Source organism: Pimephales promelas, chromosome 18 (assembly GCF_988280905.1).
Source record: "Pimephales promelas chromosome 18, fPimPro1.hap1.1, whole genome shotgun sequence".
Classification (NCBI taxonomy): domain Eukaryota; kingdom Metazoa; phylum Chordata; class Actinopteri; order Cypriniformes; family Leuciscidae; genus Pimephales; species Pimephales promelas.
In genome coordinates, this window is record NC_142786.1 from 24,117,037 (window position 1) to 24,141,055 (window position 24,019).

The 24,019-nt window shown below is 36.4% G+C and overlaps 1 protein-coding gene across 1 annotated transcript; it reads right to left on the bottom strand.

Annotated features, from left to right (window-relative positions):
* Positions 1 to 1,963: 1,963 nt before the first annotated feature.
* On the bottom strand, positions 1,964 to 23,052 carry col9a2 (collagen type IX alpha 2 chain). The gene is made up of 32 exons (XM_039681170.2): positions 22,894 to 23,052; positions 21,590 to 21,664; positions 20,638 to 20,673; positions 19,437 to 19,499; positions 18,025 to 18,078; positions 17,687 to 17,722; positions 17,496 to 17,519; positions 16,721 to 16,774; positions 16,485 to 16,538; positions 16,095 to 16,145; positions 14,891 to 14,947; positions 14,190 to 14,243; positions 12,681 to 12,734; positions 12,475 to 12,528; positions 9,467 to 9,520; positions 9,327 to 9,380; positions 9,176 to 9,229; positions 9,033 to 9,086; positions 8,742 to 8,795; positions 8,220 to 8,264; positions 7,523 to 7,576; positions 7,375 to 7,428; positions 7,236 to 7,289; positions 6,665 to 6,736; positions 6,235 to 6,270; positions 6,061 to 6,105; positions 5,936 to 5,968; positions 4,838 to 4,984; positions 4,424 to 4,478; positions 2,438 to 2,626; positions 2,265 to 2,342; positions 1,964 to 2,184 (listed from the first exon to the last, which is right to left on the bottom strand). Exons 1-32 carry the CDS (start codon positions 22,963 to 22,965, stop codon positions 1,979 to 1,981), a joined length of 2,076 nt encoding a protein of 691 aa, XP_039537104.2. The 5' UTR covers positions 22,966 to 23,052; the 3' UTR covers positions 1,964 to 1,978.
* Positions 23,053 to 24,019: the final 967 nt, after the last annotated feature.

A 24,019-nucleotide genomic window follows, 5' to 3' on the forward strand; every position in this document is an offset into this window, starting at 1 on the left:
CCTGGCGGTTGGGGACAGTGTCTCTGGGATGGCTGACTGTGGTGGTGGTCACTCTTTTTAAGAAAGGGGACTGGAGGGTGTGTTCCAACTACAGGGGGATCACACTTCTCAGCCTCCTTGGAAAAGTATATGCCAGGGTACTGGAGAGGAGAATATGATACAAATACGAAACTCGGATTCAGGAGGATTAGTCCGGTTTTCCTCCAGGCCTTGGAACATACGTCCAACCTTAAAGCATATGGGCAACAGCAGAAGATGATCACACCGGTGTCACTGCTGTCAGCTGAGAACAGCAAACTGAGGCTATGGTTCATACGGGCTCATACATATTAGACAATAGAAGATTGGAAAACGTTGCCTGTTTTCAAGAGTCTTGATCTCTTCTGCAACAAACAGGTGGTAGGATCAGAATTAGGCATAATCCACATCCAACGGTCCAGGCTGATGGTGTAATAGTATAGCACATATTTTCGTGGCACACTTTGGGCTCTTTAGTACCAATTAAGCATTGTTTAAACACCACAGCAGTCTACCTAAGTATTGGTGCTGACCATGTTTAATGTTTTTTTTTTTTTTTTCAAAAATGACATCAATTCATTTCCTTTGCTTAAACTAACAACGATCAAGCGTTTTGGATTAATAGATACCATAGCATTCATGTGAATTTAATGCATGCCGCGTTTCATCATGAACAAGGCTAGATATCAAAATGAATATCTTTTATTACAGCAAAAAAGATGTCAGATCCAGAAGAAAGAAAGTTTAAATTGTTTAAAGAAAGTTAAAATCATTGTTCCTCTCAGATGTTCAAGATACAGAAGAACATTGAGTTTTACAAAAATTTCTTCTTTATTGATTGGGGGTAAATCTGAACAACCAGACAGAGAAAAAACAAAAACAAAAAAACTTGTGTTTACAGACAAACCAAAAAAAAAGAACAATAAATAGTTGTTAATGAAGATAATCAGTTCTTCTCTAATTACATAACACAGTAACTTGGAAGTGGCATACAGGTTTGCAATTCAGTTTGAGCAATGTTTGGAGTTTGATCCTGAATGCTGATTAAAGCCATTAACTTTGGATCTGTTATTCCAATCCCACCCTTTCCATACAAAATTAAAACACATTTACAAAGATTTACAGCATGGAATCAAGGATAAAGTTAATGGGAGCACGTCACCATCTCACGTAGAAGAACAGATCAAAGGGGTTGCTTCATGGCTCAAACGGGGACATAAAGTACACATGGGCCGAATCCGAAATCGCCCCCTAAACCCTCATTCACTATTCCCTATGTTAATTCACTGCAGTTCATTTGAGCGAATTCGGACAGCTGTTGAACGAACATCGGCTGTACACTCGTTATGTCGCTGCATTTTGGGATTGAATGAGAACACTCAATAACATCCACTACATTTTGGACACTATCTGAGGGTATGGGGGCGATTTCGGATTCAATCACGGTGTATCAACTCAAGCAGGGGAAGCGGTTTAATGAAGCATAAGGTAAATGAATCTATTAATAAAGTAGCTTTTAATACTCTTTTATTGGTTCAATTAAAGGGGAGTTTCCTGGCTTGAAAATCATAAAACAAAAATATTAGTAACAAAAACAGCACCTTTGTTTGAATGTCATTCTCACAGCTCTTCTAGTCCATGGTGCATGATGATGATGATGTCATCGGTGATGTCACTGGCAATGTTCTCACCTCTCTCTGTATTGTGAGGTGGGACAGAGCAGCTTTGGCTAACATTGCCACCTTAAAACTTCATTTCCATAGATGTCGACTCATACATATGCACACTAAAATATCCCATATCCTAACACACAAAAATAATTCACAATGTCAGGCAACGGCTGTTCCCTCCCCCTCACCATGTGTCCAATGAAGAGAAGGCTGTGTGCCTCTCTTTCCATGCTTATCTCCCCTTTCTTTCTCTCTCCCAGATGTTCTTATGCCCCAGTAGAGGGCTTAAATTAAGTGGATGGGCCCTTCACTGTTCCTGCCTCTTGTAGTCTGGGAGAAGTGTAGGCTGATGCTGCCAAACATGCAGCTGCTTCACAAAATCCAGGAAGACCAGCAGGACCAGCTTTTCCAGGACGGCCCGCCTCACCCGCTGCACCCTGTGGTCCTCGCTCACCTGGCCTACCATCGCGTGCCACACCGTCAAGACCTGGAGGACCTGTGAGAGAGCAGGATGGGCCACTTAATTAACCAACTCACCTTCAAGGGACTTTAAAGGTGGGTGTAGTTTGAACTTACCTGGCAGACCAGGTGGTCCCGGTTGCCCAGCGTGTGGGCGTCCGAGATCTCCTCTTTCTCCCTTTGCACCCCTTTTCCCTGCAAGAAAAAGAAACATGGGGATGATATACAGCTATTGGGTTAACTGACAGAATTTTATCGAGGTAGATCTACATTTAGAAGTTTTTTTGAACCTTTAAGGCCAGTGTTTCCTATTTGGCCTGGGCTCCCGATCACGCCAGGAACGCCACGGCCACCTGTCCGTCCATGAGGACCCTGGGGTCCTGGAGATCCTGGTGGTCCTGGAGGACCTGGAGGTCCCATCACGCCTGCTCCCCCAAGTACTGCTCTCTTCGCGCTCACTGCTACCGCCGCTAACTTTTCTGTCAGAAGAATGGAAGTAAAATGAGTTCAGGCAGCATGTATTTTTGCATTTATGAACACGAGATACTGTAGTGGGATGAAAAAAAAAAGAAAAAAATGTAGGGCAGGGGTGTCAAACTCAGTTCCTGGAAGGCCAATGATTTGAAGGGGTTGGCTCCAATGCTTATTAAACGCACTTGAACCAGCTAATCAAAGGCTGAATCCGAAATCAACCCTCAATCACTATTCCCTACGTTAGTCCACTAATACTGTCCACTTGAAGTAGTGAAGGAAAACGAGTGAGCAAATTCTAACAGCCGTTGAGTGTACAGTGAAGGTACACTCATTAGCATAATCATCTCACAGTGTTTGCTGCTACGACCGTCGTCTACTAACTAACAATGAACACGCAACATGAAATGGTGTATTGATCAACGAAATGGCACTAAAACTTAAACCTACTTACCTAAAGCTGCATTTGCTAAACTGGCATGCCAAGTTAGCCTCTTTTCCCTAGCCATGACTGTATCCATATTCTCCTTTTCCTCCTCTCTTTTTCAACATACATACAGTAAACAACACAGTGTGACGTGTGATTTGTTGTGCTCTATTTGTTTACAACTAGCGCATGCTAATGATGTTTTATTTTTCTACACTAACTTGCGTCGTAGACTTAATATGTGCCATCATCGCACAGTCTACATACACGTCGTACCCAAGTGTATTACATCCTTGTCATGTATTACATCCTGGTGTCGTTTAAAGCCCTTTAAAGCTGTACTGAAACTCTCACTTGGACCTTGAACCATTTGGTTCCCATTGAATTCCATTATATGGAGAAAATCCAGGAATGTTTTCATCAAAAACCTTAATTTCTCTTCAACTGAAGAAAGAAAGATGTGGACATCTTGGATGACATGGGGGTGAGTAAATTATCAGCATTTTTTTTTTTTTTTAAAGTGAACTACTCCTTCAAGGGCCAGAGTTGAGAACCCCTGATCTAATGCATATTTAAATAAAAAATAAATAAATGGAAAAGCAAATCATTGGAATGCAAAAACATGAAATGGCAGTGAAAGGGGTAAAACATGAGCGCTGCATTTTTAGAACACAGTCTCATGTGCAGCAGTCAAATCCATCTAGCCAAATTTACATTGGAAATCAATAGGCTAGCACAGTGGAATGCAAAAATGTGTTCTGTGTGGAGACTCGGGCGCTCGACCCTGAAAAGAATCCCCGCAAATAGTGTCAACCCTTCGCTTAGCACACAATCACATCTCACCGGGTGCAACTTTGGGTAAATATCGTTAAGATAACCACCCAGAGCTGGACGTTCATCTGTTGTACCAGTTCTCAATGTGTGACACTGACCAAATCTCCACATCTAATCTGATTCCCTATGGGGAACGAAAAAGAAATCTTTCCTCTCGCTTCACGTGAGTTTGTGGCTGTATAAGCGGAGGTACGTTTGCAATGGCAAGGTTGAGGGATTACATTGTGAAACGATGGGAGCCAACAAGGGTTATCGCGGGCAACTTCAGGTCATCTCTCTCTTGCAAAATAGAAGGCCAGAGAGCGTAGCCTGACAATCCCAGAGAAAACAGAACTGTGTGGAAGTCAATTTGGAGAAACTGATAAATAGTGTTTGGCAGGAAAGCTGTCCCTGAGGAGGGAAGAGTTGCACATTGATACATTCTGAAGGATGAAGAGTACTGTAGATTTAGCGCAATAGATTACAGCTGCCCTCTTTCTGACACACTGATTGCAGCCAATTTGGATTGCTGCCATTTATGGAAAGAACAATGATTGTTTCTCACCTTGAAGCATCTTCAGGACCACGTCAATAATGTGTTGATCCGTAGCATCACGACCCTGAAAAGCAAAGTCATAAAAAAAAGATAGCACACCCCAAAATGAACATTTTGTCATCCTTTATCCTTATGTCAAACTTGTTTGACTTTGTGGAACACAAAAGGAGATATTGAGAAAAATGTCCAAGCTGCTCTTTTCCATATTATGAAAGTAAATAGTGACCACAGCTCTTTATACTCAATACTTTATTTACTTTACTTATACTATTTATACTTTACTTATACTTTACTCATACTTATACTTTAGTTGAGTAGATTTGAGGCATAATTGCTCTCTGGTAAAAATAATTGTTTGTTGGTTAATATAGGTTGGGAAAGCTGTGATGGAAATTGTTCTTGAGGTTTTGTTGAAAAACTCACAGCTGTTCCTTGTATTCCTGGCATCCCTGGAACTCCTCTTTCTCCAGAAAGGCCACGTGGACCAGGTAAGCCTGCGGGACCCTGGTCTCCTGGCTTCCCAGGATCTCCGGTTGGGCCGTTGTACCCTGGATCACCAGTCACACCTTGCTGTTGATAGAGGAGGCAGTCATTGAGAAAATAAAGAAACTAGGAGGTTCACTATTGAGTGTACAAAAATAATGCTTAAGTTAAAAAAAAAAACATTATCTTAAAGGTGAAGTGTTTCATTTCTGAACCACTAGTGGTACAAAATAAGAAAGGAAAAACAATTTTAACATTTTCATGTGGTACTTGCCTTTTTTTGGTGGAAAATCGGCAGATTATAAAATATATAAATTAAGAATCAGTTAATTTGGCAAAACTTAATAAAGTCCGAAGTAAATGTAAATTACAAAACAGATAATAAAAATAATTTATATTTATTTATTTCATGCTTTACAGTCTGCCAATTTAACATTATTAGTCTGGTAGTTTTGGGCAAAAGAATCATAATAATAATAGGTCTGAGCAAAACGATTATTTCCAAACAGGTTTCCTGAACATGTCCCATAAACCATGTTAATTATTATTTATATACTACTATAAAATTGATTAATATTTAGAATTTGCTTTTTTTTCAAATTTTTCAACATTTCTAATTTAATTAGTTTTATTTTTTAAGTTGAAGCTTTCTATTTAATATTAATGTTTATTTTATTTCAGATTTATGTAAATTACTTTTTTTCTCCATCATTTTAGTTTTAGTTAGTTAATAACAACACTGCCATGAACATGTCTGATATACCTCCTTCCATTTATAGGACAAAAGAGTAGTCCCGCCCCTAACTCACGCCATTGGCTGGGCGGCTTGGGCCAAAAGTACACACGTCAGAATGACTTGTGTTAAAGTGCTCACAAAACTAGGGCGGCATGACGTATTTCAAAACAAAGAACTGACAAAATTCACCTTCAAGATAGTTTGTCATGTCCTGCCCTATTGTAAAACAAACAAATAAAGCTGAATCTAACTAAATTACACATTTCATTTAGCATTATCTGTGTTCTTCACGCTGTCCTTACCTGTCCCTTAGGGCCAGGCTCCCCAGATTGTCCCTGTTAAATGGAGAAACGCAATTTTAAGATGAACAGGAGTCTTCTGGAACCAATCTATTAAATAAATGCATCTGGCTACAAGACTTATTTACCTTCTCTCCTTTCTCCCCAGCCAGTCCCTCTACACCAGGATTACCCTGTGAAAGAAGCAGGTGAGATCCATCAATGTCACCTTAAGTTGTTATCTTTTGTGATTTGGACTGTGATGTATGGTTTCTATTTCACTCCATAAATATGTGTATGTATTTATCTGAGGGTGTACTCACAACGTCTCCTTTTGATCCCACTTTGCCTTGAAATCCCTGTAAGTAGATGCGATTGTACATCAGATATCTCTCAGTGTCAGCTCTAATGGATACCAATTTATTGTTGGTAATATCTTATTTTACCGTAAACTCTCTGAGCACACTAAATCAACTGGCTTTTACCGCCATCATTCAATGTATTAAACGGCAAGGATATTGTAGATTAAAGGACAACAGACATTAAAGTGTCTATAAGAGGTTATTTCATATTGAATTGAGGAGTATTATTTGGAAACATGGACATGAATTATCTAAGAGCATAGATGTCCTCTACTAGAAAAGTCAAATCATGAGTGAAGATTGCCCCCATGTGGTCAGACCTTATCAATGTACCAGTTGAAATAACCTCAGTTCATTTACTAATTATTGTGTTCATCATATGGTCACAAACCTTGTCACCCTTAGTTCCAGTTAAACCCTGACCACCTGGGATGCCCATTGGCCCCCTCTCTCCCTTACTTCCCTGCAGGTAAAACACACAAGACAAGTGAATATGACAATATATATATATATATATATATATATATATATATATATATATATAAAATAAAACAATCACTGTTATTGCTTTTGATTATAGAATTAAGATCATTTTATAGACTCAAAAAAGAAGTTTGATCCCCATGCTGATTTTGTAAGTTCGCCCACTTACAAATAAATGAAGAGTCTATAATTTCTATTGATATAAATTATAGATAATTCTTTTTTTTATATAATGGCTAGAGAATACCAAAAAGGATGTAAATTGATTCACATTTAATCGAGTGCTATGATCATTTATGAAAATAATGCATTACAAATGTATATTATTTATACTTTTCTGATGCATTATATATATAAAGGCCTCAAGTAAAGTGTTAGCGTTTATTTGAACAAATCCTTCAAAAATATTTCCAGGTTTTCAATGACCCCGGGAACCCTGATTATAGAAAAATAAGGAAAATATTAATCACGAAACTTACAGGCAGGCCAATTATACCAGAAGGCCCAACTGGTCCTCTTTCACCCCTGTCACCCTATCAGACAAGAATTAAAAAGGTAAGAAAAGAGCGTTTTGTTCAATGTTAATGAAATGATTTGTCAATAAGCATGGAATCTGACCTTTGGCCCTGGGACTCCCTCCATGCCAGCTTCACCTGGAGGACCAGGTTCTCCCTGAGAGAAAAAGAAACATCACGAGAAGCCAAAAAAAAAAAAAAATAAATTTTGGATTATTTGTAAACCAGTGTCCTTGATTGATATGACATACTTGAGGTCCTGGAGGGCCTTGCATTCCCATTGAACCGCGAGATCCCGTCTCACCCTAAACACAAACGAGAACAAATAAATGGTTGAAAAGATGGAATGGAGGCGCTAGTGGATAGTCAGTGCAGGGTAGATTCATTATAAATTGTAGTCTGTTACAGATTACAAATTTAGTAACATAATCCATTAGATTACAATTTAGGTCATATATCTGACTACTATTTGATTAATTTTGGATTACTTTTGACCTAACTTGTGTATCACATACAGTAAATGTATTTGTATCACAAAAGAAAATGCAATACATTCTACAAAAGATTTGTGCATTAGGGGTTTGTGAGTTAAAGAAAAGCAAATAATTAAATCACAAAATTGTAAAAAATTAAATGAACAATAAAAAACTTTGAAATTTTACATTTTATTTGTTTACCCGCACGTCAAGAGCAATGTAAATTTCGGAAAATCAATCACTTATGAATAATTGAATGAATATGTAATCAACAAAAAATTAACTTTAATCTAATTAATAGCATTTTTAAAATTAATATAATCCAATTACAAGTTCTTAATTTTTAGAATCTAATCCAGTTTAGATATAATCTGTTACTTCCCAAAAACTAGTTCAACAACAATAACAACAGAAAACGTGTAGGAATTTACAAATAAATAAATAAATAAATAAAATCTCTGCATGATCTCACCTTAATTCCCAATTCACCCTTGGCTCCAGGCATACCAGGCAAACCCTACAAAATGTGAAAAATAGCATGCAGGATGAATGTAGTGACCCCTGCAGGCCTCCGTGGACAGCTCCATGTCTGTCCTTTACTTTGTGCTGATATCAGAACATAGCTGCAATAACTCATCCTGTTAGCGAGGGTGCCTGTGTTATGGCTTGCGCAGGTACGTTGTGATGTTTTGTATCATAACCAGCATGCTCCATTACCCCAAGTCGCCAGGAGAGTCATGTTTGATGATGATGAATAGTTAATAGCAAGAGCAATTTCAAGGTGGTTTAAGCTCCAAAATAGTGAGGGCAAGAATGCTACTGTAGGCAGAAAATACACGAAACTTCTACTTTTTATATGTAATGATCATAATTTAACAAAGGAAATACAATGGATAGATGTGAGGAAGATGGAGAAAGTTTCCTTGAAACTTTAATGATGATAATTACTGTGTATATGATACGGAAAGGATAATGAAGTATGAAATTTACTCACAGCATCTCCCTGTTGACCAGGAGCTCCAGGTCTTCCATTTTGTCCTGAAGCACCCTTAAAAACAGGGATAGGAAAGTGCAGCATTCATTAATTCATTATAATTCATTTTTGTTTATTTTTTGCATTTATATTGGACATTATATATTGCAAAAAGAACCCCCTTCTGGATGAAACAAGATTTGGTCACTCTGACTGCATTATGCATTATCTTTTACATATGTCATGTGTCTCCTTGAATAATGATTGCTGCTGTGAGAATTGATTTACGAGCTGAAAAAGAGTCATCCATACCTTTATTCCTGGGATGCCAGGAGTACCATCTTTTCCATCAATTCCTGGAAGACCCTGACAGGGAACATTCATCAAAAGATTAAGAGCATAAGTTTTGCGGACCTGTTTTAAATTGCATTTAAATGGCCCATCTTTTAACTTACATTCTCTCCCTTCTTTCCGACCACTCCCTGAGGCCCTCGTATGCCAAGTTCTCCCTACACAAATTAATCGATATATTGATGAATAGTTTGATAACTAGAATGATAAATGAATGTCTGGATGAAAGATGTGAATAATATTACTAATACTTACAATGTCACCTTTGTCACCAGGATCTCCAGGTGGTCCTTGGGGTCCTTCTTCACCCTGCATTGCACAGAAAGCTTATAATTTAAATGTATTTTTGTCAGTCAGGAGAATGAAATGTATTAACACCAGACTTTCTGACTTACAGGGCGTCCAGGGATGCCGATTGGTCCTGAAATGCCTTTGTAACCACGTGGTCCCTGTCACAGAAGTAAATCACTTTAAAGTTTTTAACAAATTGTAAAACAAAGTCAATGGAGATTTGCTGTCCTACAAATATAATTGAAGTTGTGCAATGTTTGTTTACATTCCACTGTTTTTTTTTTGTTTGTTTTTTTTGTTTTTTTTTCAGAATATAATAAAAACCCATGTATGCAAATCGAGCCGATGTACAATTCAGTGGGGAAGCTAAAATTCACAATAAGTTATACGTTTAATATAATAAGCTTATTTAAATGAAAATGTCTAAATTTAAAACTGCCTGGCAAAATTATCATCTCATCTCACACACAAAGACTGTGTAATAAAATTAACCACATATTTGATGGATGCATATGGAAGCTTGTTTCCACCACTGAATACAAAATAAAACAGGTAATTGCAACTTTTTATGGGGTCATTTGATGCCATTTTCATTAAGATCATTTGATTCTTTAGGGTCTAAAAGAAAAGTTTGTAATATACTTTAATTAAGAATTCTCATTAGTATTGTAAGAAAACACTCATTTTCCCTGGTCAAAAACAGCTCTGTTTTCAGCACACCATTTCAGTGCATATGCCTTTAAATGATAATGAGCTGTGCTGACTCTGCCCCTCTGTTCTGCAGGGATTTTGACACAACACATAGAGTGTTGCCTTGACAACAGTTGAGGGTATATTTTGGAGAGTGAATGGCAGCGAGAGTCTCTGAGGACACATCTGTGCAACCGTATCAGTTCGAACCGGAGTCGGACCCCGAACAAGATGACGGCTGCAACGAAGTTCGACAATTAAGGCTCGAAAAGGACGTTTCTGAATGGTTAGTTAACATAATGTCACTTTGATCTATCTTTGTGTACTGGCAGGGTAATGTTAGAGTAACTTAGTGAGATGTACGAACGCAATATGTTTACTGATGTATACGTACTCCGTTTGTAATAACACACGGGGTTGGGGTTGGGGTAGGTCATATATTTATATATACAGTAATTTAACAATAAGTCAACGGCCTTCATAAATACGCTGAAAAGCATTTATGCGTGTTGATAGAATGCCAAAAATGGAAATACGAATTGATGTCATACATACGCCATTTCATGAGATCAGTCTGAAATATGGGATTATGCTACGCTATCTCACGACCAATTCGTACAAATTCGTACGAGTGATTCAAAAGTGGCTAATTCGTACTAATTCATACGACCTCACTCGTACGAGTTTGTACGATTTGTCTAAACCCACGTGACGGTTATCTTTAGGGTCGGTGTCAGGGGTAGGTCATTCGTACGAATTCATACGAATTGGCTAATTCGTAAAATATGCACGATTTAGCAAAATCGGACTAATTCGTACGAGTGAGGTCGTACGAATTGTTACGAATTAGCCACCTAGTAAAATTCGTACAAATTCCTGTGAGATCGGGTTGGATTATGAATTAAATTGAAAACGTCGTACATAGAAAACATACCGTAATGTTCCCTGACCCTGAGTGTAAACCTTAGCGGCATTCAACACGAAGCGTGCAAGCGATTTGCAAAGATTAAAGCTACACTGTGTGATTTTTACCCCCATATAGCAGTGAAAAGGTATATGACCATCCAGGGAATATTAGTTTCTGTTCCTCTCAATTCCGTTTTCATTTTATCTCCTACGGTGGCCAATGTAGTCCAAGATTAATATGGCTTCCAGTTCGACCTCGTCCATGAGTGTTAACTCAAATGTAAACGCAAAAGGCAAAGCTTGAATTAAAGGGTGTGTCCCTCTTTGGCTAATGTACTTTCAAGATGGAGGGGCAACATGGCGACCGACATTAGAACCCCTTACCCGTATATATTTTCTATGGCATATTATACACTCACGAGAATACTTTATTACTTGAATGAAGTAAATATACATTAATGAGCCAACGCATTCTCATCCTTTAGCGTCATATAGAATGCTATATGACAAAACGTCGCTATACTACGCACATGGCACCCGTTATCGTTAATATAACACACGCTGTGATGGTTAGGTTTAGGTGTGGGGTAGGGTAGGGTAGTCTCATATTACGCTAAAGGATTTATGACGCCTTGGGTTCGCGTGAATATTAACGATAAAGGGTGCCATGTGCGTAGTATAGCACCGTTTTGTCATATAGCGTTCTATGTGACGATAAAGCATAAGAACGGGCTGAATGAGCACATATATTTTTTAAAGAACTAAGTGTTTTTAGCTAAGAATATACTAAAAGAGTTACAGTGTAGCTTTAACGTTAATATAAAGGTTAATAAAACTTTACACTCACTTTTTCTGTAGGTGCAGCAGGGACATGAATAGTTGGTGCCGATTCTTTTTTTCAGGAGCAGTTTCTTAGCAAAACCAGCTTTAGACTGACCCTCGTTTATAAAGCAGTCGGGTAAGAAATGATTCGCGCAAACATGAACACATTGACGTTGATCGTGGGGAATATTCCCTTCAAAAACAAAACTCCGCCACTGCATCTTCAGCGGTTCGGATTTAGGAACATCAAAATGACTGCTGTGTTCATTATTACACACAAGAACAGAACAACACAATCGCTTAGACGCCATTCAGCTCCAGCATATCATCAATTACGGACTATTGCTGTCAATCAACAATCGGGGGAGGGGCGTCCGACCGTGTGACGTCACGGCTCGATTTGAGGTGGGGGAAAACATATAAGGAGATTAAAACAAAAACACTGGATGGATTTTAATCATGATGGTTGTGTATAGGCATTGCCAACACACATTTCAGTACAATCAACTTGAAAAAGTGCATGACCCCTTTAACTAACAAAAAAGTTGTAGTTTTAGTTAGCAATAATAACAACACGGACAGTCGGACACCATCTGCTATGTATCCTTGTGTAGGCGTGTATCTCTTCAGACCAGTCAAAATCATATTTAGACATAAACAGATAACGAGTAATATTTCGGGAACTGTGACTCACCGTCTCGCCTTTGGGTCCCACCATTCCCGGATATCCTCTCAGACCTTGAGGGCCCTAAAGTGATTGTTGTAGAGACAAGCAGACATTTTATTTCACAGGTGATCTTAAGACCTTCATAAAATGTACTACTAAAAATTACTTGCAATTAGGTAACAGCAACATAGGCTTAAATTATAAAATAACCCGAACAGAAATAAATACATTACTGGAGGGCCTGGTATTCCCTGTTCACCAGAGATTCCGACATCACCCTTTGTACCCTAAGGATGGAGAATAAAAGGATGAAACACATATTTGCATTTGAAAGAAACAAAATGGCCTTTTATTTTGGGATTTTGTGTGGCTTGTCACTTTGAAGTTATTTGTTTAAATATATGACAAATTTTCAGATATGTGTGTCCTGAATTTGATAGGAAATTCTCATTCCAGAAGCCATTTCACTCTAATATACGTCACAATAGGGAAGAAAAGACTGTCACAACTTTCATTTCATGCCGACTTTAAATTCAACACTTCCCCAAGACAGTCGTGCTCTGAATTATGACCAAATCCGCTCTGTCCCTGTAGTCCATTCTAATGTCCTTGAGGGGCTCATTAAGTCTGATTAATTCACAGGCAAGTATCTTCTCAGTACCTGCCGGCCCCCTATTTCCTTTCATCTGGGTCAATGTGTTCTGTCTGCGAGTCACACCCAGATTAGAGGCAGTTATACGCCTTGAGGGGCTTCATTAGCTCATAATCCTGCTCTGCATGCTGTATGTGTTTTGGGGGGGAGATACTGGACCCTTCAAAGCATGATGCATAATAAGAAATATTGTTTATTTTACTCTACCAACCAATCAGTATTTTTCTTGTTCTACATTGTGTGATATGAGGTTTATGAAGTTTAAAGTTAGAAGGTGCTGTGTTGCATTTGTCTTTTTTTATGAATCCGGAGGGCGCTCACATGCTCCCCTTTGTGGTTGCAAAGTGTATGCACTATTTGGCCTACCAGTGTGACTATTACTAAAATAAAACAAAATGTTCAAGTATGCTGACAGGTCAGGTCAAAGACATAACCAATCTTCTAAGAACTTTTTCAAAATAATATATATTTTTTTTTAAATATTGAAAAAAATAAGAAGTATGTTAAAATATTGTACCATTATTAGTGTTATTGTTAATAATAATATAAATTGATTTACATTTTAAATTATTAAAAGCTTTTTTTTATTAAATGATATATATATATATATATATATATATTATTTTTGTTGTTGTTGTTAATAATATAATAATAATAATAATTGTAATATTTAAGAATCTTGAATATTTAAATGAATATTCATTTAAATATTCAAGAAAAATCAAGCCAATCAACATAACGAAAATAATAGAATTTTTTCTAAATTTTGAAAAAATTAAGAATTATGTTAAAATATTGTATTATTACCATTATTATTGTTATTGCTAATAATAATAATATAAATTTATTTACATTTTAAATTATTAAAAGTTTTTTTTATTTAAAAGATAATATTTTGTTGTTGTTAATTATATAATAATAATAATAATAATAATAATTTGAATATTTAAAATTCTTGAATATTTAAATGACTAAATTATAAATTGTATGTATAATTAATAATAATCAATTTTTATATTTAAAACAAATAAAATATTCTAATTATTAAATAATGTATTTAAAAAAATATATATCAGACAGAAAAACATACCAATTTTCCAATGCTTCCTGGGTCTCCCAATGCGCCAACTCGACCTTTATGTCCCTGTAAAGAATATAATTTCAGGATCAGCCATTAAATTATACAACTTTGTAAAATATCATAGTAAACTAATAGTTCCAGTCCCAGACGCTGATGGGTCAATACATCCTTCCATGCACAAGTATAGTAAAGAAAACACCTTTGTGGTCCTAGCAGAAGGATGACACTAAGTGCATTTCCCAATGTACATAAAATTATTAAAATTATTTTTAGTTTTGCTAAATATAAAAGCAATAAAGCACTCAAGGCTGTGATATTTTGCTAATATAGTCATGGGGGGTTGCAGCTTGACCCTTGTGATGCCATTAAAGGGATATTTCACCCAAAATAGAAATTTCTGATGCATTTACCTGAATGTCTTACTTTGCTGAACAGACAAGATATGTTAAAGAATGGCAGTAACCAAACAGTTGATGGGCCTCGTTGACTTCTACAGTATTTTTTCCAGTACTATGGAAGTCAATGGGACTCATAAACTGCTTGATTACCCATATTCTTCAAAATGTCTTCTTTTGTGTTCAGCAGAAGAAAGATACAGGTTTGGAACTTCAGGGTGAGTAAATGATGACAGAATTTATTTTATTTTTTTGGGGTGAACTAAGCACTTTATTCATGTGTTTATTCACAAAATAGAGATTTTAAATTCTAACCTTCACTCCATGTAGGCCCTGAGGACCCTTCGGCCCAGGTGGACAGTTGGTTGGACACTAGAACACACAGTGGCAACATTGGATTAAAAAAGAACAACACTAAATCACACAGGCTAAACAATCACTGTCAGATCTATTTAACTCAAACCCTCACGGCTGAGTAAAAAAGGGCAGCAAGGGCTTGGATATTTTTTCTAGATCTCAGATCACCAAGCCCTCTAATTGCAGTAAATGGATGATACGGATTGATCCAGACAGTACAGGGCACCAGATGGGCTCTAGGCCGGAGGAAAAGCAGTCAACCAGTCTGCCACGTGATCCCACAACCCCCAGTGCTGAGCAGACTCCTGGCAGGCTGGCTGCAGATCACAGCCCATGGGACCTGCTCGGATTCTGGATCCAGATAGGTGCTAATGGGCAGGAGCCTTTGATGACACCCATTTAATGAAGCTCATTAGGAACATCTATGAACACTGAGATCAATGAGGGGTGTGAAGCATATAACAGGGCAAACTCTGACAGAACAAATACAGAGAAGGGAAAATTCTGAGAGGACAATAATAAGTAAGCCAAAAAGATATGCGAAATAAGATATAAATATATATCTAATAAAAAAATTATAATTTATATACAGTACATTTATATATATATATATATATATATATATATATATATATATATATATATATATATGATTTTTTCCAACAAACTTTTTGTTTTATTTTTTAGTTTATTCATAAAAAGCTTTCTTAATTTTTTTTTGTCTAATTTTCCAAAAATAAATAAATATAAATATTAAAAGCAATATAAAATATTATCATCCTACCATCTTCATAAATAATGTAAATTTATCTTTAATTTTTACTGGAAAACAAGTCAAAAAGACAAACAAAAATATATTAAGAAGTTATTTTTCTATCACGATGTTGCCATATATTGCTATTTATATATTATACATAATTGTTTCCTTTTGTAATTTTATGATTTGCTGTTGATTCATTCCCATTTTTCACATACTTTTTTGCATTAAGTCAAATGTTTTGATGCTATTATTCATTTTGGAGCTGACTGGTTTTGTTTAAGGATTAAAGCTCTTTAATTACAGCCTTTTTTATGTCTATGGAAATAATGAATAAGAATATACTTTGGAATTCAGACTGCTGGAAAAGTTGTGGCACGTCATGGTTTGCAGACACAACCTTACCTGGAAGTCAGCGCTGCCTTCCTCTAAACCCAAAAACTTTCCTGGTGGACCCTGAAAATGACAATGACATAAATAAATTGAAAAAGAAGATTGCAGGTGGCTTAGAATAAATAAATATATTTGGAGAGTTTATTTATCATGGACTGAAAAGGTTCTTAAGCAGATCACAAATGGATGCCTTCAAGAAATGAAATGAAATGAAATGGAGGAGAAAATGAAATAAAACGTACGCTCAGAAATGCAGTATGAGATGAGATGTCATTTTACACTGTTCTGACACTGATTTATTATCAGCCCTACTACAGCTTTATACACAGAATTAGATTTTGTGGTTTCACTTGACAAGACTACATTTCAAAGTGAAGTAAATGAAACATTACTGTGTCTTACAGGCTTGCCTGCAGGTCCGGGTAATCCTGGAGGTCCAGGACTTCCCATGACACCCTGTGATGAAAGATGTGAGTGCAAGTATGCATCAGTTCAGTGATCCATTAAATTAAATGGGTTTACAGAGTGATGTTTTACCACTAAAACTATTTGCTACAACAAAAACAGTTGTCTTAGCTAGCAATGGTTAGGTATGAACAGCACTCCTAACCAGGAAAGATCATGTTATTAGGACCCACCTTTTGCCCAGTAGGCCCAATTTGTCCAGGAAGTCCAATGGGGCCTGGTGCTCCCTGTAATGAGATTATGAGCAGTGAAATTAGACACTTGTTTATTCATCCAATACACAAGAAGCGTGTGCTGTCAGATCTAACAACAAAAGAAACCTGTGTTGGCTAAGATCGCCTATGGTTTTGTACGGTTTGCACTGCAAAAACCTTCAGAGCAAGCACAATAGTGTTCAAGCAAACAGTAAAAGTGCACAAATCATTCTCACTGAAATTGCATTTGAGAAAATGTTTAAAAAAACAAATCACTTTGAACATCTGTTCAGAAGTCAAAGCTCATGTATAATTGTCATACATATTCACAGGGCAAGATTCATTGGTGCATGTTATTCTAGTAGCGGAGTAGCCTAAAACTGTTTTTGTAATCTTCTCATTCATGGCTGACATCACAAATCCTTATGGTATCAACCCCTCCAACTACCAAAGATCCCACCCTACATTTTATTCACTGAGGCCTGGTTCCACAGATATGACTTAGATTAAGCCAGGATTACGTCTTAATTTAATTAGGACATTTAAATAGCTTTAACAAACGTTCTATAGAAACAAAAATGCTGGTGTGCATCTTGATTGTGAGAGTGCAAGATGCTTTCAGTCAAAACAGTTCAAACACGTCATTTAGTCTGGGACTAGTGTTTAAAACCTTGTTTGTGAAACCGATTGACCCAGTTTTACTTGGAATAATGAGGATAAGGAAGAAAAATGGCTTGTGAATTGGCTTACTTACAGGAAGTCCAGGCAGTCCGGGTCCCTGAAGTTAAAAAAAACAAAAAACAAGATGAGCAACAGAGCGTAATTGTAGTTCATACTGTTTTGTGTACTACAGCGTCCCCTGTTGAATAGTTTGAGAAACTGCAAGTGATGGATTCGCAGCATTATTTTTGTTCAACAAATTCCGTACATATTTTTTATACTTACACGTCGCCCTGGTGGTCCACCCGGCCCTGGCTGACCCTGTGAAAATCAATAAAACATCATGTGGAATTAGATGCGTTCCTTTCTTTATACGATTTTAGACTAACAATGACGGAAAATATGATATATTATTCATAACAACCTCAGTATGCGTACATGACATTCATTATTCATGATATTCGTTTCAGTCATTGTCCTCTATCATCACATTTCCGGAATTTAAATATATGTTGTGTGCGTTTGTATCGTGTGTTAGTTGGCCAACTGATTGCCCACTAGAATAGAGTAGATTGTGTGTGTGTGCTGCGTATATGAAGAAAAATAATATATAAATTCCTCACCTTTGGTCCAGGATTACCACGAGGACCCCTCTCACCCTTAGCACCAATCAAACCCTGGAGAGATAACAGAGGAAAACAAGCCTTCAGAATAATAATCATTTAGAATCATTCACTAAGTCATGTAAACACCTCTAAGATGATTCAAAGACCGGGTTATGCAGGTGATTTAGTTGGGGACACTTAATGTTCAGCAATATGTACTGACACTAGCAGATGAGCACTGAACTGAGCTGGCTGATGACATCACTGCTTTATAGATGAACTTTAGGTAACACTTAACTTGAAGGGGTGTTCATAAGACTGGCAAGACACCTGATATGACATATCTTGAATATGAAATAGGGTTTATGCATGTTTATGACAACTGTATTTAAGTGTCTTTCACTCAATAATGACATTTTGAATGCAAATATGACATTGTTTAAGATGTCTTTGTTATGACATCTTGACATAAACCAATACATCATAACCTGTCAGTGTCTTTGTCATGACAACTTATGACATTAAATTAAGTTAAACTGTCATGTGGTTGGCTTTGACATTGGCTGTCATGAGGCCATTATAACTGTGTCATGAATATTTTTCTAAACTACATTGGTACTCATTGAATTTGTCATTAAAATGTTATAATGGCTTCATGACAGCCAATGTCAAACGAACATTTTAATGTAATGCTAACCAATAAAGCTAGGTGCTTTCTTAAATTTAATAATTAATCTGCTATATCATGTTTATGACAGGTTGTGTTGTCTTAGAAATGTCAAGTTGTCATGACAAAGACACTGACAGGGTTATGATGTATTGGCTTATGTCAAGGTGTCATAACAAAGACATCTCAAACAATCTTATATTTAAATTAACAATGTCATAACTGAGCGAATGACACTTTATGATGGTTGTCACATACATGTCATGTCATCTCATGATTATGAAGGTGTCATATTTAAGCACACCCCTTCAAGTAAAGTGTTACCGAACTGTACACAGCTCTTTACAGCAGAATTTTGTTTGCAACATTTATCATTATTTTGCTGCTTTGATACAATTTGTATTGTATCAAGCACTATATAATGGCAATGACTTGATTCATAAGCAGAAAATTTAATAGGCTACGTAAAGATCCATTCAGTACAATTTTTTTAAGATACTTTTATACATCTTAGTACAAACATTTCAGAGAGAGGAAACCCAGGGACTGAAATTCCAGAACAGATTAAGTGGTAAATCCAATAAGGAATGTTTGCTTCTTAGCATGTGACTGAGAAAGTCTTGCTCATTATGACCAAGATCTCTTTTCTCAGGCTCACGCCAACATGTCAGAGCGTAGGTGTGAATAACCTTCATCAGAACAGGATATAAAATGTCATTATTCATTATGAATCGAATTCTTGAATTGTAGGTGTGTCACTCACATCAATGCCATCCTCCCCTGGAGATCCATCAGGACCAGGTTCACCTGCCTCTCCCTTTTGACCCTGTTAAGTGATTCACGCATGAACAAGTTTAAATAGTTTAATAATACACTCAGTTCTTTGAGTTTGACTTTGATGCAAAATAAATGCATTTATTTTTATTGGATAAATTGGTTACACTTTATTTTAAGGTGTCTTTGTTACATTGTAATTATACATTTAAGTACTGAGTAATATTAAGTAACTGCATGTACGTAGTAAAGGGTTAGCATATGGGTTTACTTTAGGGTTAGTTTATGCATATTTATAGTTATTAGTAACTACGTGTAGCATGTTTGTTGCAATGTTGCAATGACGCTGATTCATATAAATTCATATAGCCTACACTACCGTTCAAAAGTTTGGGATCAGTAAGATTTTTTAATTAATTAAAAATTACTTTTACTTTGTCTATTTCAAATGAATGCTGTTCTTTTGAACTTTCTGTTCATCAAAGAATCATGGGGAAAAAAAAGAAAAAAATGTTTTAAAAATTGATGATAATAATAATCATAAATGCTTTTTGAGCAGCAAATCAGCATATTAGAATGATTTCTGAAGGATCATGTGACACTGAAGACTGGAGTAATGATGCTGAAAATTAAGTATGTATAATAAATAAATTAGGGCTGTCAAAGGATAAATCATGATTGATCACATCCAAAATAAAAGTCTGTGTCTACATAATATATGTGGGTGCACTGTGTATATATATTACTATTACTATATAACTATTGTCTACACACACATGCTTGTATATATTATATTATATTATATTATATTATATTATATATTATAAGAAATAAGAAATATTTTCATATATATACTGTATATAGATTTATGTATAATTTATATTATATATAAATATACATATTTTATATATAAATATTTTTTTTAAAAATATACATGCATGTGTGTTTAAATATATATATATATATATATATATATATATATATATCCAAAATAATTATACACAGTGCACCCAAATAAACACAAACTTTTATTTTGGATGCGATTAATCGAAATTAATCGTTTGAATAAATATATAATAAATGCCATTTTAATATATATGAAAATATAAAACAGGCATTTAATTTTACCTTTAAATGGTTATGTAAATATATAAAATGTAAATTTATGATCAACTGGATTAGTCACTTACTGGTGGTCCGAGAGGTCCAGGAGGACCCTTCTCACCCTATAAAGGGAAATAAAAGTAGCAAAGATGGACTGTTAGACAATATAAATAATGGGACAAATTAACAGACAAAAAAAAAACAAAAAAACAACAACAAAAAAAACAAACAAACAAAAAAACATCCAGTTTCTTATAGCAAAATTTCAGGCAATTAATAATAATGCTTTTTGCAAAAAAAAAAACAAAACAACAAGAGTACAATAAATATATCAACTTAGTAACGATAACTTAATCTGAAACATTCAACCTCAATTCTCACAGCCTTTGCAAAAGCTAGCATCTAGTATAGACCTATATAAAATGTCAAAGAAATGTATATAAAAAAGTAAATAAATGAATGTAGCATATGTAAAACCCTGCCCACAAACAAGCTCCTCCTCCAGCCTGACCTCTTTATAAAGTCAACTTTAAAATAATTTTGGCGTCAGAGTTCTGTATATCTCCCTTTATGCATATATCCCTATTAATGACTATAAAATCTAAATATCCTAATCTATTTGTAGAAGCTCATGGGAGAACGCTGGGATCCTGTTTCTGTTTTTATATGCTATGTATCAGTTCTGGCTCGTTGTATATCCTGCTGAGTGTCTTTATACTTTATACTAGGCCACAACCGTATCAAATAACCAACATCTACTAGCTCTCTCTCTCTCTCTCTCTCTCTCTCTCTCTCTCTCTCTCTCTCTCTCTCTCTCTCTCTCTCTCTCTCTCTCTCTCTCTCTCTCTCTCTCTCTCAATATGGGAAAGAGGCAACCCTCTAACAGAACCCTTTTGTGTGATTATTTTTATTTTGTGCGCCCTCTATTGGCAAGATTTTGGTAGTGCAGATGAACTTGGGGCCCATGAAACCAGGTGCACAATGACTGTCTTTGTACCAGCTCGACCTGTGGTGCAGCCAAGCGGCTCCAATACTCACATCAATGCCGTCGGCACCGGGCGTTCCAGCGGGACCAGGGAGACCAGGAGGGCCCTGGGGTCCAGGTGGACCGGTCTAAAATTAAACACAGAGTTTTCAATTTCAGCAATACTGAAGCCTTTCCATTGATGTGCACCGCCAATCGCTTTAATATAAACAGCGTTCTATATTTAACTTCCACAAACCTAGCAAATTATTATTAACAATTAAAAAAATGAACCCCTTAATTTACCAAATTAGTTGAATCTCTCTAATAAACAAACAAATAAATCCTATATTGTTCTGTAATTGTGACATCATACAAGTATTTATATGCTATTATAGTATTTATTAATATTTTTAATTAGATCATTTTATATTTTCAGTTTTCAAATGTTTTAGCAATTTTGAAATGTGCTTTTGACATTTTTTATTATTTTTTAAATAGTTCATTTATTCAATTTTTCAAGCATATTATTTACAGCTTATTTTATTCCAGGTTACTGAAAATGACTTTAGCTTTTAGTTTTAGCTGACACTGTTTACTTAAATTTGATAGACAGAACAAGGTTTGAGATGAAAACCAAATTAAAGGCCTTGGCTAGAAGATCACGGCATCCGGGGTGGGAAAAGACGGGCTGGGAATGTTTACTCAGACCCTCCCCCATTCACCATCAAAGATAGATCTGTTTTTCAATGCATGAGTTTATAAGATGGTGGACTCAAAATAAGTACGCATTCATTGGGTCCATTGCATTTTATTGCATATGAGCTTTTCTCTGAGGTGGTTTTCTCTGAGGCACATCTAAAATGTAACAAGTATGTGTTATTCTATGTCTGTTTGAATAGCAGCTTCAGTGTATTTTCAATGGGCTCTTTGTAATCTCTCTGTTTCCACCTTTTCCTCTCTCTGTTTATTTGTCTGATGTTCACTTTCTGCTTCATATTTTATTCAGCGGGTCTCCATTTACTCATTTCAGTTACTGAAACTGAATTGTTTAAGCTTTCAGAATCAGAAGATAGCCCTGAGTGCTATATTGCTCAATGCCAGGCCTTCATGCTGTATATAGCCACTTAAGTAAACTTTTAGAAGATTACTCAAAAAACTCAACAGTCTAAAATCTTGCAACTTTGAGGATCAAAAGTCATCTACCAAACTAGTCAACTATAGTATGAATATGAATTGAGAAATTAATACAAATTCAGTCCCATCCATGGTAAATCATATCTCAATCCTTAAGATTTACTCCAAGATACATGATCTTACTTGACAGCAAAACTAAGATCATCCAGCATCAAGAAAAAGTAAGCGCAGCCAAACTCACCACTTGTGATAAGGCCAAGCAGAGCGCCTGCAACAGGACCAAGCTTCTGAAGATCATGAAGAATCTAGCCATGGTGAAGATTCACTATCGTCCCAACGGTTTCTCCAAACCTTGCCACCCTCTCTCCAGGCTTCTCAGCCCAGGATGGTGGATCCAGGGAAAAAGAAAGGTGTGTGTATGTGAGTGTGTGCGCTGCCCAGGACAGGGAAGAAAAACACAGTGTGCAGGGACCTGAGGGGAGGATTGAGAGAGGTGTAACCCAGCCCTACAGCCAGCCCCTGAGAACTCAGGGAGCTCAGAGAACCCAGTGAACATACTGAGGACCGGACAGACCTGAGAAGCCACCGCCACGCAGGAGGCGGAGACTTCTGATGACTGAACATGCAGACAACAGAGCTAACTTTCTCACGCTCCCATTACTGAATATCTCAATACTGTAGATTGTTGAATTATGTATGCTGGACATCATGATTTAGTGGACGGTCTGTGGAGCTACTGGACGCAGGAATGTTTGTTTGTGTGGCATAACAGACACCCATGTCTGGATTATAGGAGTTTGGAATGCAACTCCAAAATGTTCAACTTTTCTTGGGCATTTTTGTAATGACATTTAGCTAAATGGCCTCAAGATAATACATTTTTAAAGGATGTGAAACGGGTCTCCTTCAGTTCACACTGTGTAGAGGCCACTCCACCAACAACATCTGCAGATATGTTTCACAAAGTCTAAAGTGACCAGTAAAAAAAAAAACAGGCTCTCAGGGGGATTTATTTCTTTTTAATAAATAGCTACATTTCTTAATGGGCATATGTTGAAGTCAAAGTTATTTATTACAGTCCATGTTTGTGAAAATAGTAGCTATTATACTACAGTTTTTTAGTATATGGTTTGAATTAGTTTTTATGTGGAAAGTTGATATGAAAAATGCTCCGCATCCTCCTAAATGAAACACGTTTACACCTTTTGGCTAAAATATAGGCCTTATCATAATCGGTGTGTTAGCCCCCATCGGTGTAGTTTCCGTGCACGTGCTAGTAACTTATGAAATTTGATATTTCCAACTAGGTGTTTAAAACCAATACAAAACCACTGCTAGGGAATCACATCTTTGTATAATTGTAGCTT

Excerpts from the sequence above, each read along its gene's own strand:
- col9a2 (XM_039681170.2), bottom strand. The coding sequence starts at position 22,965 with ATGGCTAGATTCTTCATGATCTTCAGAAGCTTGGTCCTGTTGCAGGCG. Across the intron at positions 12,735-14,189 it reads CAGGAAGCATTGGAAAATTG|GGTACAAAGGGTGATGTCGG; the intron begins GTATGTTTTTCT and ends CTCCATCCTTAG. Across the intron at positions 9,230-9,326 it reads CTGGTGACAAAGGTGACATT|GGAGAACTTGGCATACGAGG; the intron begins GTAAGTATTAGT and ends TAATTTGTGTAG.